Source organism: Pipistrellus hanaki, assembly GCF_964339955.1.
Source record: "Pipistrellus hanaki genome assembly, chromosome: 5".
NCBI lineage: Eukaryota > Metazoa > Chordata > Mammalia > Chiroptera > Vespertilionidae > Pipistrellus > Pipistrellus hanaki.
Window position 1 is genome coordinate 31865994 of NC_140507.1, and position 17351 is coordinate 31883344.

The 17351-nt window shown below is 51.0% G+C and overlaps 1 protein-coding gene across 11 annotated transcripts in view; it reads right to left on the reverse strand.

The window, feature by feature from the left end:
• Positions 1-17351, reverse strand: part of LOC311623967 (uncharacterized protein) — a 121393-nt gene that overhangs the window by 62231 nt on the left and 41811 nt on the right. For 2 of the 11 annotated variants that reach the window (XM_084886685.1, XM_084886682.1), the window contains one exon: positions 1140-1472. The exons of 4 other annotated variants lie outside the window; for them this stretch is intronic. In XM_084886685.1, coding sequence (XP_084742811.1) covers positions 1242-1472 — 231 coding nt within the window. In that variant the 3' untranslated portion in view covers positions 1140-1241. Of the gene's footprint in view, positions 1-1139; positions 1473-4146; positions 4727-9726; positions 9887-10986; positions 17347-17351 lie in introns of those variants that run through there. 5 more of the 11 variants (XR_014795233.1, XM_084886679.1, XR_014795232.1 and 2 more) reach the window with 5 other exon arrangements.

Genomic DNA, 17351 nt, shown 5'->3' on the forward strand with positions numbered 1-17351 from the left:
ATGTGGGAGGGAAGCGGTGCCTTCGGTATTTCCAAAACAATGCTCTTTCCTCGTGTTTGTTTGGTGCGTTTGATTCCGCAAGTTGACATCTTGCTGGCTCCTCACAAGCCCGGTTATGGCAATAATAAACGATGACTGAGCCCTCGCCACATGTCAGGAACAGGAACCAACTCACGGAATCGGCTATAATCGTTCCCATGTCACAGAAGAGAAAAAAATGAGGCAAAGAAAGACTCAGTCATTGTCTCGGAGTCCACATAGCCTGCGAATGAGCAGCTAGGATTTTATCCCAGATAGCCCACCTCCAAACTCCGCCCCATTCTCTCTGCTACCTCGCCTTCCGAGCCGCACGCACCAGAACAAATGCCATTTACAGGTCAGAAAGCGAGGAGAAGACTGAAGTCAGGGCTGCTTTCCCTGTCCACATCTACTCCCGGGGGACCATCCACCAGCATCCTTCCCTGTCCTTTACATGACTATCACTCCTCAGCGTGTCTCCTGGCCCGCAGGCTGAAGAGACCTTTCTTTTCTGGGCAGCCCGGGGAGCTAAGTGGCCTGGCCCGTCTGGAAGAAGCTACGTGAGCACATCTGTCAGATAGGGGAGCAAAGCCAGGACCACAGAGAATGTGCCACAGGACACGGACACACACACACACACACACCCCTGTGCACACTAGGACAGTCCAAGTATCCCACCGGCTGGGGCCCCTGGGCCGTGGGCAGCAGGGATGGGGCCCTGCCACAGCGTCCTTCACTGACGGTGGGCTGAGGGCCCGGAGTGGGGTCTGGACCCCGAGGAACACCCTCGCTGGAGCACTGTCCTCCTCGCGGGCTCTTCAGGACTCCCTCGTGCCTACAGGGCGTCCAACATGTGTGCAAGAGGGAACAACACAGACCCGGTGCCGGGCCTCACAGGGTGGTTCCAGTGATGGAGACGGAGGTCAGGCCAGCAATCACACAGACAGCTGAAAACCACAGGGCGCTATGAGAGTGCGCTGTCAAGGTCCTCGTCTACGGCAGCGGTTCTCAGCCTTTCTAATGCCGTGGCCCACAGGCTGAGAACCGCTGCTGCAGAGCCCAAGACCATCGGAAAACACAGATATTCACATTACCATTCATTAACAGAAGCAAAGTAACAGTTATGAGGTAGCAATTATGAAGATAATTTTATGGTCGGGGTCACCACAATATGAGGAACTGTATTAAAGGGTCACGGCATTAGGAAGGTTGAGAACACAGGTCTAAGGAACGCATGGGGGCTGGGGGTCAGGGCAGCGTTCCTTGGAGAAGGAGGAACGGTGTGGGGTTAGGGGTAGGGACCGTTCTCGGTGCCTTCCCCACTGTCCTCTCCCCCGCGTTCCAGCCCCTTCTGAGACGGCTTCCATGGAAGTTCTCTGCTGGCCTCCACGTTGCCCCGAGGGCTTCTGCGGGCAGCTGCCGTGTCTCTGCCTGGCGAGCTGGCTCAGTGTGTGCTGCGGAGACCGGAGGAGGAGAGAGGGCTGGAGCTATTTGTTTTTGAGCCTCAGCTAAACCCAAGCCCTGCCAGAGTCCTGTGTGTGCATGTGAGGCAGCCTGGCAGGCCCCGGGGCGGGGAGGGGGGGGTGGGCGGGAGGCAGCTGGTAGGGCGAGAAGCTGCTGGTATGAAACACTTAATTCTGAGAAACGTTTTCAGGTGAACCGCTTTCACATGAACCGAGAGCCAGGGCCCTTCCTGAAGCACCGCTGAGAAGAGTGTTTCAACCTCAAGTGTGACATTAGCTTTCGCCTGAGAGGAAACCTTTCTAGGGGTGACAGCAAGCCAGGCGGCCTCAGAGGAAGCTGGTGCAGCCGGGGCCCTGCCCGCCGGCGCCTCCCCACCTGCAGGCTGCCAGCGAGGCGAGGCCGTGGTGCACCACTGGCAGGCAGGCCGTTCAGGGCACACCCTCACGGCCTTCACTAAACATGCCCCCCTCCCCCCGCCCTCCTCTCTCCCTCAGGGGACTCCCTGTGGAAAAGGAACCCCAGCACTTGGGCTTTCCAGGCTGTGATCTCCAGTTTCATTTTCCAGTTTCCATCTAGAAGCCTCTCTGCCAGCTCTCCACTCCCACCTCAGAAGAGCGGAGAGGAAGAAAGAAGGGTTAGGACCAGCACCCCGCTCCCTGGGGCTCCCAGAGGGCGGGAACTGGCAGAATCTCCTGCAGGAGAGGAGGGAGGTTTGGGCCCTCAGGTGACTCTCCTGCAACCTGTGGACCCTGCTCGGCGGCGGGTCCCAGCCTCAGGGCCTTCAGAACAGCCCGGCACAGCCCAATGCCCTCCAAGGCTCTTCCCTCAGTGAGTGCTTGTCAGACTGGCACCCTTGCCCCTTCCCTGCCAGCAGCGGGCACATTTCCCGTGTCAGTTCTTTGGGATGGAGGTCTGTAGGAGGAATAGACTTCACACAGCTCCTCTCCTCCCCACACTCCAAATTTCCCTTTAAGATGCCAATTCCTCATAGGTATTACTAGAAACAAAATAAGAAAGAAGATTTCTACTAAGAGGTCCTTTGGCTTTTCTCCCTTGCCTCATTTCTTTATCATCTATAGCCTAATTTCTAAAAGAATGTAAGGCCGAAACCAGTTTGGCTCAGCGGTAGACTGTGGACTGAAAGGTCCCGGGTTCGATTCCGATCAAGGGCATGTACATTGGTTGCCCGCACATCCCCAGTGGGGGGTGTGCAAGAGGCAGCTGGTCGATGTTTCTAGCTATCTCTCACCCTTCCTCTCTGTAAAAAATCAATAAAATATATTTTAAAAAAATAAAATAAAAGAATGTAAGGGCATTTATACCAGTTTTTTTCTGTGTGTGTGTGTGTGTGTGTGTGTGTACCTTTGTCCTAGTCTAACCTTTGAGGCAGCAGGTGGGCAGGTACCATGCCTGGCAGATGTAGACCTTTCCTAATCTCCAGGGCAAATTTGTTCTTCAGTGTTTCTAGTATCAGTTTTTGATAAATCATTAATCAAAGTTGCAATAAAAAGATAATCTCAGGACTGGGCTATAAAGGTCCTTAAATAAACCCTTCTGCGGAGGCCTCAAAGCCAGGAGAGAAGGGTCTTGTGTCTTTGGCTGGATTTGGAGGCACATGAAGGCCCCCCCCCGCCCCCATTTCTAATCAGTGGGGACAGGCATGAACTTTAGTCACCTGAGTGGCTGTGGCCTCTCGCTTCCCCTCTTGCTGCCCGTTAAGCTGGCCATGCCCTGACTCCTGGATCAGCTGGCACAGAGGGTGGGGGGGAGAGTTGGACCCAAATGTGAGGGTCAGGGGGCACCTCCACAGGGTGTGACAGCTGTGGCATGGCTCTGGGGCCGGGCCTGATGGCGGTGGAGGGAGCTCCCACATCTGACAGCTTGGCTCATTCCTGCTGACTTACTGCTCGCAGGGCAGAGAGGTGCCTGGGACGGAGGAGGCTCCCTCCTCCTGGGAGGCAGAGAGGAAATGGCTGCTCCTCCCAGCGTCCCGCAGGGTCGGAGGCTGTGGGGCCCTCACTGCTCTCCAAACTCCCTCACAGAGGAGAGGGCGGGTCTGCTCTTGGGGGCACGAGGTCACGGGCTCCTGACAGGCTGCAGAGCTGGCTCTGGGAGCCAGAATCAGTCTCGGTCTGGGATAATGTGAGGCCCAGCACCGGTTCCAAGAGACACCAAGGCAAGGCCCGGGGACCTGGGTCAAGTGCAGCCTGGACCAACAGTCTCAGGGGCTTAGTTGTGAGGAGACACAACAATGAGCACACTGTCCACGAGAGCCCCTGTGCCCAGGTGGATGTGTCTCAGATGTGTGGTATCTGAGACAGGCACTCACTGTTCCCTGCATACCTTCTGACTATTACCGGACCCATGCTGGTACCACATTTTCAGACACAAGGGGGAAATGGGCATTTTCAGAGACGTGCAGCCCTAGAGGTGCATGCAGAGGAGTGAAATCAGGTGAGAGAAGTTGTCCAAAGGATTGATGTCCAGAACCCGGGTAGACTTGCTCTGGATGGCTCAAAGGGAGGAAGCAGCCTTGGTGGGACAGGAGAGAGAGAGAGAGAGAGAGAGAGAGAGAGAGAGAGAGAGAGAGAGAGAGAGAGAGAGGTGAGGAAGACTTCCTACAGGTCAAATGTATTCTCCAAAGACAGACACACACACACACACTTCTTTTTTAAAGAGAATAGGAAATGAATGGAAAGCTACCTTGACATTTTAACAGTGGCTATCTCTAGCTGGTAAGACAATGAATGACTTACAATTTTTCCCTTTCTGCTTACCAATAGTTTCTAAAACATCCATAATATACACAAATTACCTTTTTCTTTTATCATGGTAAAATACGCATAACATAAAATTTACCATTTAAAAAAATTTTAGGTGTGCGATTCAATGGCATTAAGTTTTGTGCTCGTATTGTTATGCAGCCACCACTACCATGCAGCTCTAGAACTTTTACTAGTAGATCATCCCCCAACATAAACTCTGAACTTCTAAAACTAATTCCCCTCTCCCTGCTACCGCCAGTCTCTGGCAATCATCATTCCAATTTCTGTCTCTACAAATTAGATTTACTCTAGGTACCTGACATGAGTGGGATCAAACAATAATTTGTCCTTTTGTTGTCTGGCTTATGTTACTTCTTGGCATAATGTTTTCAAGGTTCATCCATGTGGTAGCATGTGGCAGAATTCCATTCCTTTTTAAGGTTGAATAATATTCCATTGGGTGTATGTATTCCATTCACCTGTCAAGGGACATTTGGGTTGTTTCCACCTTTTTACTGTGAATAATGTAGATGTGAGAATGGATGTACACGCATCTTTTTAAAAAATACATATTTTATTGATTTGCTTTTTTTACAGAGAGGAAGGGAGAGAGATAGTTAGAAACATTGATCAGCTGCCTCCTGCACACCTCCTACTGGGGATGTGCCCAGAACCCAGGTGTATGCTCTCGACCAGATTCAAACCTTGTTTGGACCTTTCAGTCTGCAGGCCAACACTCTATCCACTGAACCAAACCAGTTAGGGCTACAAGCATCTTTTTGAGTCCCTGCTTTCAATACCCAGAATTAGAATTGCTGGGTCATATGAGCATCCCATGGGTATTTTTTAAGGAACTATAGTCATAGTGACTGTATCATTTCGTATTCCCACCAGCAATGCACAAGGTCTAATTTCTTCACATCCTTGCCAAAACTTGTTATTTTCTGGTTTTTGATAACAGCTATCCTAAAGGGTGTGAAGAAGTATCTCATTGTGGTTTTGATTTGCACTTCCCTAATGCAAACTACTTAAACACATTTTAAAAATATGTTTTTATTGAATTTTAGAGAGAGAGGAAGGGAGAGGGAAAGGAAGAAACATCAATCGGCTGTCTCCTGCACGCACCCCAACTAAGAATCGAGCCCACAACCTGGGCATGCCCCCTGCCTGGGAATCAAACCGGCGACCTTTTGGTTGGTTCATGGGTCGACACTCAACACTGAGAAACTCTGGCTGAACCAAACTATTTATTTTTTAACCCAGTTCTGTCTGAATCAAATCCTTTGTCCTTTATTTCTTGATAATATGGCCTTTATCCCATCTTCTCCTTTTTGTACTTATTCTCTGCATAATTTTTAAAACATATTTTATTGAATTTTTACAGAAAGAAAGGGAGAGGGATAGAGAGTTAGAAACATTGATGAGAGAGAAACATCGATCAGCTGCCTCTTGCACATCCCCCACTGGAGATGTGCCCACAACCAACGTACATGCCCTTGACCGGAATCGTACATGCCCTTGACCGGAATTGACTCGATCGAACCTCTTGAGTCCGCAGGCCAACACTCTATCCACTGAGCCAAACCGGTTTCGGCTACATAATTTTTTTTTAAAAAAATATGTTTTTATTGATTTCAGAGAGTAGAAAGGACTTGCATCCATCTACTGAGCTCCTCTGATATGCCAGGCTCTGTGCCAGGCTGGAGGCTCCGAGATGAGCGTGGCCTGGTCTCTGCCCTCGGCTTTCAGCCTCTGTTAGCAACAGTTACACCCAGAGGGCCACCCTGAGTGTGGGCCCAGAGGGCCGCCCTGAGTGTGGGCCCAGAGGGCCGCCCGGAGGTGGGCGCAGTGTTGGAAAAGGCAGCACTGGTGAGGTGCATGTGAGCTGGCCTCAGGGATGTAAGATGTTTGCAGGTGTGCAAGTGCATAAAGGAACTGGGCTGTGGCAACAACTGCCATTATGTAAGCGTTTGTTTGTTTATGTCTCTCTTCCCTGTTTGCTTATAAACTTCACGAGGGCAGGGCCAGTGATCTTGCTCACCGTAGGATCCCACTGTGCCTAGCACCGGCAGGCTAAAATGAACACTTGCTGAATAAAAGAGATGTCTCCTTCCAGAATGTCGGCGGTGAGAGGCAGACAGCACGGCTGTCCTCCACGGCACAGGGGCCGGAGGGAAGCTTACACAGACAGTGGCGACAAGAGCGTGGCCAAGGCTGCACCACAGGAGCCAGTGGGAAGGGGAGTTTGAAGACCCAGGTTTGAGAGAACTGGAGGCCATGGTTGCTGGCTGGGGGCCCTGGAGAAAGGGGCGATCTTAAGAGCAGGCTCAGTAGAAGGGGTCTCTCTTTTTGTGAGACTAGGATGGCCAATGAGAAAAAAACAGACAGGAAATGCCAGTTGTTGACAAGGATGTGAGCACCTGGAACTCTCATACCCCAACGGAGAGAGTATCCTTCCTGCTGTCATCCCTAGGCTTCAGACAGCCTGTGGGTGCTGGTTGGTGCTGGCTACCCTTTGGGCCAAAGTGCAATCATGTCTGCACTTAGGCTATCAGACATGAAATATTCTATGTCCAGAGCCATTTCCCAGAAGGGCCTGGATCCATGGGACTTGGTGCAATCGAGAGCCCAGAGTTGGCTGTGCTCACCGGTCTCCAAAATGTCAACTTTGCCCACGTGCCTCCTTGTCCCTCCTCTCAGGTCACGTAGCTGGCAGGACCTCAGTCAAAGAAGGTAGACCCTGCTCTTTTCAAAGAGCACACGGGACGGGCACTGACAAGCTCGCTCCACTGCCACCCGTTGCCCTGTGGTGGACTCCATCCGGGTGCTGACAGCCTCTGCCCGAGGGGCCCGTATGTGCTCCCAGTCAGGCACCAGCATCCTACCTGCAGCTCCTGGCCCACGACTCAGTGCAAAGGCCCCTCGCCCACACAGGGCAGCTCTGCTTGATGCCTGCACAGCTCAAGTCCGAGGGAAGGAAAATGCTGACTTCATGTATGGTTTGTTGTGTGTGTGTGTGTGTGTGTGTGTGTGTGTATACATACATATATTTTTTAATTTTTTAATATATTTTTTATTGATTTTTTACAGAGAGAAAGAGAGAGGGATAGAGAGCTAGAAACATCGGTGAGAGAGAAACCTACTGGGGATGGGCCCACAACCAAGGTACATGCCCTTGACCAGAATCGAACCTGGGACCTTTCAGTGAGCAGGCCGATGCTCTAGTCACTAAGCCAAACCGGTTTCGGCTGGTTTGTATTTTTAATGTATCTTCCTTCCCAAGTTGGAGGATGTCACTGAGTTACCAAATGCCACTTTGCTCACTACGGGGAACACAGACAAACCCAGACACTGGGGAGCCAGAAAGGGGACTTAGGACAAGGAAGTGTGCACTCCGGGGGCCGCAGGAGCTCAGAACCAAGAGGGTCAAGTAGGGGTGGGGTGGGCAGGAAAGATCCCGGAGCAGGGCCCCCGGGTGGGGAGCAGAGGACAGAGGAGACCATCCCGGGTGAGGAAAACAGCCACTGGGGCCTGTACACAAACCCCGCGGGACACAAGAGCTGGCCAGGCCTGGACTCTGGTGGGAGAGCCCCCTGGCTGCCCTTTCACCCGCAGACAGAGGCCTCCTCCAGTCCCGCCCAGGCCCCGAATACAGCTCCACTGTCCCTGGCCTGACCACAGCCCCCACGTGAGCTGTGTCCCATTCACACTGGCCTAGAAACTGGGAAGTCCCTGGCAGGGGGCCCCTCCACTTCCTCCACATGATTGCCTGGGGCTTGGGGGGACCAGCACGGGGTCATTTTTGTGGCCAGGAAATGTCTGTGGCAGCTGTGGACACCACGGGCCTTGCCTGGACCCTTCTGGAGTGGAGGCCACATTCCCCATGACTCTCCACTGCCTAACTCCAGCTCCAATCTCTTGCTTCTTCCTGGTAGGCTTGGTGTGTGTATGTGTATGAGTGTGTGTGTGTGTGTGTGTGTGTGTGTGTATGTGTGTGAATATTATCTTTCCGGAGGTCTATGAGGTCCCCTCAGAGCCAGAATACTCCAAGTTCAAGGGCAGGACATCGAGAAACAGAGCAGCAGACACTGATGTGTGGTTTAGTTCAAGGCTTTTCAACCTTGGACGCACATTACAACCACCTAAGGAGTTTCTTAAAAATACTCATGTCCAAATACTTCAACAGACACTTTGCTAAGAGAGGATCCAAATGGCTAATAGACACATGAAAAAAAAGTGCTCGACTGTATGGTGTTAGTCATCAGGGAAATGCAAATGAAAACCACATTGCGATACCATTACACACCCACCCGAAGGGCTCACATAAGACAGAAAATAGCAAAAGCTGGCAAGGATGTGAAGGAGCCAGAGCTGCCATACATTGCTGGAGGGAGTGCAAATCGGTACAGTCACTTTGGAAAACTATTTGGCATAAGGTACTCAAGCTAAACGAGTTCGTATCCATACTTGTCCGGCAATTTCACTTTTACGGACAGATCCAACAGAAATGCATACGATTGTGCTCCCACAGACACTGCCGGGACGCTCAGAGCAGCAGGAGTCAAAATAAACCCGGGCTGCAAACAACAATCCAAACACCCAAATACCCACCAACAATGGAATGGACAAGTAAACTGAGGAATGCCCATAGGGGTGCCCACACTATAGCAATGGCAATGAACCCACTACACAGGTAAGCAACAGCTTGGGTGATTCTCACACTGTTGAGTGGGAGAAGCCAGACACAAACGCATATAATGCTGTATAATTCCATCCACATAATGGAAAGCTCCAAAGCAGGCGAAACTAACTTATACCCTGCACCCTATTAGGAGGGAGCATGGCAAACACCCTCTAGAGCAGTGTTTCCCAACCTTCTCTCATGATGAGAATCACCTGGTGGAGTTGTTAAAACACAGATTCCTGAATCCCAACTAAGAAGTGCTAAACTAGAATTTTTGGGAACATATAGGTAAAATTGTATACTTAACTAGTGCTCTAAGACAGATTTTATATACAGAGCACTAAGTTAGGTATGCAATTTTACCTATATGTTCTCAAAAATTCTAGTTTAGCACTTCTTAGTTGGGATTCAGGAATCTGTGTTTTAACAACTCCACCAGGTGATTCTCATCATGAGAGAAGGTTGGGAAACACTGCTCTAGAGCACAAGCAGATTCTGGTGATGTTCTGTTTCTTGATCTGGTTGCTGATTGCTTGAAGTAAGTTCACTCTGTGAAAATTCATGGATCTTCACACTTAGGATTTGTGCTTTTTTTCTTCTTCTTTTTTTTTTTTTCGTTTTAATGTATGTTATCCTTCAATGAAGACTTAAAAAAAATTCAGATCAATTCAGTTAGTATCTGTGGGGTGAGGATCGGCCCAGGCACCAGTACTTTTTAATATCCTAGTGATTGTGATGTGCAGCCGGGATTGAGAGCCGCTGGTGGAAGCTCTTGGGCAGAGCAGATGCACTCACCTGCAGTGGTTCTGAGGAAGGCACCCCCAGTGGGTGGAATGAGGCATTGGGGGGGGGGGGGGGGTAAGAGGTCCGCCTTTGCTGATGTGAGCAAGCCTCCTGCAGGGGAAGGGGAAACGCCGTAGCACGCTGCAGGTGCGTGTTTCTTCCCCGACGGTGTCTGTGAAAGCCGGTGACGGCATCAGTTTGGCGTCTAATGGGAACGAGGGGGGCTCCGCCCCACCCCGCCTGCCCCGGGACGCGGCTCACTCAGCGCAGCTGCTACGGGGTCATCTGCAGAGCGGTGGCAGCTGGCCTGCCCAGGCGCCGCTCCGAGGGCCAAGGCACCGCGGAGGCTGACACCTGGCGGGGGCGGGGTGGGTGCAGGACCCGCTCAGGCTGTCTGTGTTTGTGGGTGATAGCCAGCCCTGGGTTCCACGTGAGGCCCAAACGCCCTGGCCTCTGGGTGCAGATGAGGAACTGGAACGCTTGCTGCGGACCGCATTGGTTTTGGCTCAAGTGCCCGGGCTGAGAGCATTCCTTCTCTTCGTGTGGTTAGCGGCAGCCACCTGAGCAATGGCCACGCTCTGGCATAGTCCGGTCAAGCTACAGGCAGCTTGGACAGGACAAGACAGGACACGGGTTTACACACGACACAGGTGTCCTGCCCACTGGGCCCCACCCATTCTCCCAGATGCGCGGCGTCCGTGACCTTCCTGCTGTGGGCGGGGCCCTGGGAGAGGCTTCCGCAGAAGCTCCCCCAGCGCTCCGCCCCCCCCCCCCCCCGCCCCCACGCTGCGGGCGGGCTCCTCTGGCCATGTCCTTGCGCGTCTGCCTCCCCGCATCGCGTCTGCAGGACAAGAGGGAACCTACGGGCCTGGCTCTCGCGCACCTCCGCTGGGAGGGACGCAGCGGGGCCTCGCCAGGCTCACAGAGTGGTGGGGTGGAAGAAGGCAAGCTAAACTGATAAAGGCCGCATCCCTTGAGGGAAGCCATCACGCATTAAAAACTAACACACCGTCTCCAACTGCCCAGCCTCCGTTCCCCAAATTAAAAACACACACAGTCCGGCTGGCGTGGCTCGGTGGTTGAGCTTCGACCTATGAACCAGGAGGTCACGGTTCAATTCCCGGTCAGGGCACATGCCTGGGTTGCTGGCTCGATCCCCAGTGGGGGACGTGCAGGAGGCAGCTGATCAATGATTCTTTTCATCATTGATGTTTCTTTCTCTCTCTCCGTCTCCCTTCCTCTCTGAAATTAAAAATAAATAAATTAATTAAAAAATAAAACAACACACACACACACACACACACACACACAAATCCCTGAAAATTAAAGGATCAGGAATCAGGAAGCGAGGGGGGTGGTAGTGGTGTAAGATGCCTCTCCACCCAAGTTGCCAGCCTCCACTTCCCTGGCTTCAGCCTCCTCCCTATGAAATGGGGTGGCCCCCAGGCCTTCCCCCCTGCCCGGGAGGGTTGATCTGCTGTGGGCCAGGGAGGCCGGGCCCTGAGGGCTGGGCTAGGGCTGCCCTGGCGGGGACTGCACCTCCCTTGTCTGTGAAATATTACAAAGGCAGCCCCTGCCAGCCAGGGTGGCACGGCCCCTTCCTGTTGTCTGTTTTAAGAAGCATTTATGAAATATTTCCTTTCTGTGCTTCAGGAAACGTGTGGCCAGAAAGAAATCTTGATTCTACTTTTTCCCTAGAGGTTTACAACATGTGCTTCAGAGGGGTACACAAATTCAACAGCACGGAGGCCGGTAGGGTAAGGTGACCAGATGCTTTTGGAGGGACAGTCCCGATTTTTAACAATTTTTTTACATTGTTTTTTTACAGAGAGGAAGAGAGAGGGATAGAGTCAGAAACATCGATGAGAGAGAATCATCGATCAGCTGCCTCCTGCACACCCACACTGGGGATGTGCCCGCAACCAAGGTACATACCCTTGACCGGAATTGAACCTGGGACCTTTTAGTCTGCAGGCCGACGCTCTATCCACTGAGCCAAACCAGTTTCGGCTCGATTTTTAACAATTTGTCCTGAGTCCCATGGCATCTTTCCAAAAATTGGGACTTTTTTAAAACGTCGCGGGACGCGGGACAAATAATTAAAAACCGGGACTGTCCCACCAAAAGTGGGACGACTAGACACCTTATGGTAGGGGCAGGCGTGCAGGGAGCATGCAGGCTGAGCTCAGAGGAGGCCGCAGGGCAGTGGCTCCGAAGGCCCCCCCACCGGGGTGAGGTGTGCCCTGGGCCTCTCTGGGCGCCAGTTATCCTCATCCCAGTGGACAGACAGGCACACGATGCTCCTCAGAGCAAAAGCATCAAAGAAGCTGCTGACCTGGAAGCACATAGGCCTGGCTGGTGGGTCCGACCTGAGAGACAACTACTGTCACATGCAGGGGTGTGGGGGGGTCCCACCCAGACACAGCCTGGATGTCCCCCAAACCCCCACTTTACCTTCAGACCCAGTAAGGATCTGTTATCCGGGGAGGATAATGAAAACTGCTGATATTTTCCAGTCTGTTACATGCTTTCTAAAAGTCATCATGAATTCTCTCTCCTGGTTTCCTATTACTTACATGCTTCTTTTCCTTCTCAAAACACTCCAGTGCCGAAACCGGTTTGGCTCAGTGGATAGAGCGTCAGCCTGTGGACTGAAGGGTCCCGGGTTTCATTCCGGTCAAGGGCATGCACCTTGGTTGCGGGCACATCCCCAGTAGGGAGCTTGCAAGAGGCAGCTGATCAATGACTCTCTTTCATCGATATTTCTAACTCTCTATCTCTCTCCCTTCCTCTCTGTAAAAAAATCAATAAAATATATATTTTTAAAAACACTCCAGTAAGTAATATTTCCCATACAGAGAAGTCACTAGTCCATTACCCTCTGTTATGTACTACTGAAGGCCCAGTGCATGAAATTTGTGCAAGGGGCTCGGCCCTCACAGCCTCACGGCCCCACCCACTGGTCATTCCAGAAGGTCATTCTGGAAGGCTGCTCCAGAAGGTCACCCCGCCTTCTGGTCTAATTGCATATTAGCTCTTTATTATATAGGATAGTTAAAAACTAGGAAGTGAACTTAAAGCACCATCCCATCCCCCACCCCCATCCGGAGCAGCCCCAGAAATGTCTCAGCGCTCCTGCAAAGGACTCGTAGGAGAAGCTCTCAGCCTCACTCGGGGACTATTGTTGTAGATGCAAATCAGAAAAGGTTTCAGTGCGGCCAGAGGCCCAGCAGAAAACAGATGCACACCCCACAGGTGACAGAGGAAGGACTGGGAACACGGGTGAGCAGTATTAGAGACAAGGGAGGAGCCAGCACAGAGGGCAGCGGGGCCTGAGGGAGGTAAGAAGTGGTCACTAGAGCCCGCAGAGAGCTGTGGCAGAGGCTGCTGGAGGAGTTGTGGCTTTAGGGTGAGACCCTGCTGACCGGGGGCCTGGCAGGGGAGGGAGCTGGGGAACAAAGCACCCCAATATTCCTCTGAAATCTCCTGCAGGGTCTTCCATGGACCACACCCGGCCGGAAGCATGAGGACAGGGAGTCAGGGTGCCGCAGTCCACAAGGCCAGATGCTGGGAGGTGTGGAGAGGGTAGAAAGTGGGCGGGGCGGGGCGGTGGGGGGATCCCGGCACAGTCATCTGGTTTAACCATTGAAAGGAGTAGTGTAGCCGTTAACGTGCTGTGGTGCGGCACCCTGGCCACAAATGAACAGGACAAGGGGCTGCCAGACACAGAGATGCCCACGTGAGAAGGTTTAAGGAATTTTATCACAGTGACCGGGGTCCCCATCATGGAGGGACAAACAGCTCTACTTAGCTTACTAATGCCAGGGCAAACATGTGTGTTCATAAACATGACTCTGAATTTTTTTTTTTTAATTAAACCTGGTCACTGTACCTCTTCACAGAGCTTTAACAGGGGAGGTTCACGATTCAGAAATATTAATATCTCCATCCAAAGGAAGGACAACAGGGCTTCCAGGCAAACAGGGCAGGCTATTCACATGCCCCGATGGCCCTTCTCTCCTGACGTGCCTTTACATGCCAGTCAAGAAATGAAATGGTACAAACCTCCAGAGCAAAGAGAATGGCCAAGGAGACACCAGTGGGTGAGAGAGTTCAGTAAACGCTGGGAAGCAGATGGGGAATGATGGCTGACGTGGAGGAAGCTAGTCTCTTATGGGCCTGAGGCAGTCACTTCACCCCAGGCCCCTGGCAGAGCTCAGAGCTTGGGGAGACCAGCTATTATGGTGGAGGGGTCTGGTGTGGGCGGGGGTGGAGTAAGGAACCAGGAAAAGTGGTTGGAATCCTCCCAGGTCCCACCCCATACTCCACCCCACACAGCGGGAGACTGAAGACAGTGAGCGGGATACTCAGGCAGAAGGGGAGGATGAACACAAGGATGAAACAGGAGGATGAGGGCGAAGTCTGAACATAAAAATATCCCCCCTCTTCACACCCCTTCCTGCCCAGGCATAGGTCCCCCCGTGCGAGAGTATGGTGAGCTTAAAACACACAGCCACACGTGTTTTGGGACGTTTCTTCCATTGGAAAGGTGGGTCTCTGCCTCCCTCTCTGAGGCTGGGCAGGCTTGTGACTGCAGTGGAAGCGATGCTATGTGGCTTCCCAGGCCAGGCCACAGCAGGCCGTGTCGTCCATGCACTGCCAGCTGCGACGTTCACCCTGAGCCCTGAGCTGCCACACAGGAGGTCCAACTCCAGGCTGTGTGCCAGAGCGGCCATGCGCCTTCTTTCTGCCCACCACACCCAGCCTTCCAGCTCCCTGCCATGTGAAGAACCATCTTGGAGGTGGATCCTTCAGCCCCGACTGTCCTACCTTGGCCAGCTGGGCCCCCCACAGCCACTCCCGCCATCCCGGCCTGGGCCCCCCGACATTGTAGAGCAGAGGAGGGTTGGTGCCTTTTCCAAATCCCTGACTTGCAGCACAAGGAAATGGCTGTTTATGCTCCTAGGTTCTGGGGTGGTTGGCCATGCAGCAACCAGTAAGTGGAACAAGGAGTTAGAAGCTTCTCTTGAGAACCTGAATGACTCCAGAATAGTAGTTCTCAATGCGCAGATTTGCAACACACACACACACACACACACACACACACACACACACGCACCATCCGTCGCCCCCAGAGGACATTTGGCAAAGGTTATAGACGGTCCTGATGATCACAGTTCTGAAAGGGGCGTGGCTACTGGCATCTGGTGATGCTGCTAAACATTCTGTAACGCACAAGAGCCCCTGATTCAAAGGAACTATTTGGCCTCAAATATCAGTAGTGCTCTAGAGAACAGAGTCTGACATTTAAGGTTTGTTAATGAAAAGACCGGCCTGCTTCCTACAGGGAAGCCCCAGCTGATAAGTTTTCCCCAAACACAGTTTAATTCAGCTTTTTATTGCTTCTTTCATAAATATCAACAGCGAGCCAGGATATTTGCCGTTTGAGGAAAGTTTCCAACGAGAGAGAGAGAGAGAGAGAGAGAGAGAGAGAGAGAGAGGAAGTGAGAGAGAAAAAGACAAGTGGAAACAAAGACAACATAGCGAACAGAAAACTATTAAAACAGAACAAGGGACAAAGAAGAAATAAATAATATCTTCAGAGGGATAAGAGGAAAATAGTATGTCCATATAATAAGAATGTAATATTATGAAAAAGGAACAGTTAGAAAACAAGAATGAGCATTGTATATTAAAAATAAGAAAGCAGCCTGGCCAGCATGGCTCAGTGGTTGAGTGTCGACCTATTATATAAACCGGGAGTCACAGTTCCATTCCCGGTCAGGGCACATGCTCCGGTTGTGGGCTCGATCTCCAGTGTGGGGCATGCAGGAGGCAGCCAATCAATGATTCTCATCATTGATGTTTCTACCTCTCTTTTTCTCTCCTTTCCTCTCTAAAATCAATAAAAAATATATTTTGAAAAAAGAGAGTTATTCTTTAATAAAACAAATAGGAAAGCAAAAATTAAAAAACAAAACAAACAAACAAACAAACAAAAAACAACCAACAGAAGGCTGGAGGATAATGTCAAGTAAGATTTCCCAAAGAAATACACCCAAAAGGCAAAGAGAGGGTAAATAAGAGAAAAAATGTTTTTCAAAAATTTGAAGGTTAGTCCAGTAGATCCAACAGATAAAATAGAGAATTATCAAAGAACAGAACATTTTTTCCAGAACACAAGCACACATAACACACTATTAACTATGTACATTCACTACTGGTTTAACCAAAACTCATGTTAGAGTCCTATGGGAAGGCTGTGGAGTGGAGACTGGAGGAGTTCTGTAGGAAGGTGCATTTCATCTACGAGGAGTCAACAAATGTCTACATCTGGTAAACCAAGAAATAATATAAACAGAAATAGAAACTAATAAGAGGGTGGAAAGAGGCTACCTCTAGAGAATGTAGGACTAAAAAAGTGGGGAGGGGATTTTAATTATGAGCCTCTCTGAACTACTTTTTTTGTTTGTTAATATTCACAGGAGGATTTTTTTTCTTTAATTTTTAGAAAGAATGGAGGGAGGGAGGGAGGAAGAAAGAAAGAGAGAGGGCAAAAAAGAGAAAGAGAAACATCGATGTGAGAGAGATACATAGATTGGTTGCCTCCCACACCTGCAACCCAGGTACATACCTTTGACTGGGAATCGAGCCCTTGATCCTTCTGTGTCAACACAGAAGGTTTACCAGATGTAGACACAGGTCAACACTCTAACCACTGAGCACACCAGCCAGGGCTTTCTGCATCATTGATATTTAAACCATATGCATGAATCATTTTAATACATTTGAGAAAATAGAAATTAGTTAAAATACAACAAAAATTGGAATGTGATGTAATTAAATTTATTTATTTTGAAAATTCACTTATGTGGATGATCCATGCCTCAAGAGTGCTCGATCAATTGTCATAGTCAGGCATAAACTTTGTTAACGTGTAAGAGTTTCTCCTGACGTTACTGACCAGTAGTGGGTGGGATGGGGTGGGGGTGGGGAAAGGAGTCCACACAGCAGCCCTTGGTGGGCCCTGGCTCTCTGTCAGCAGGCTGTATATGCTTGGACGACCTTGCTGTTGGGTACGGGAGACCAGGCTGCCAGCGAAGAGAGGAGCTAATCATTAGGGTGTGTATTGTTTCCTACGGTTTCAAATCCACTTGTTCATGACTCAGCTGAAGTTGTTTTAATTCTCCTGTTTATGGCAAAGACCCAAAAGAGTTGCTTTTAGGAGTGAAGTGGTTTTGATGTAAGAATGAGGTCAGTTGTGTCAGGATGTCCTTGTCTGTAGCTCAGCTGCTCAGAAGCCCCGCCTGGGGCTCATCCATAGAACACATGGAAGAACTGCTCTGGCAGGTGGACATTCAGACGAAAAATGCTGCGCGTTTGTGAGGAATATCTGAGTTTCAGTCCGGGCAAGGCGACGCTCCGCTGACTTAAAAACCTCTCTGAGGACCCTTGGGGCACAGGCACCTCGCTCTGTAAAGGTGGCTCTTACTGGCAGTGCGGGAACCAAGCAGCAGCGCAGGAAGGAGATGGCCTGGCCCCTCACACTGGTGCCATCCTCCCCTGGCAACAGGCTCTAGCACTGAGGGACTTCCACTTCTCCCTCTGGCAGCTGGACGCCGGCTCAGTCGGCTGAG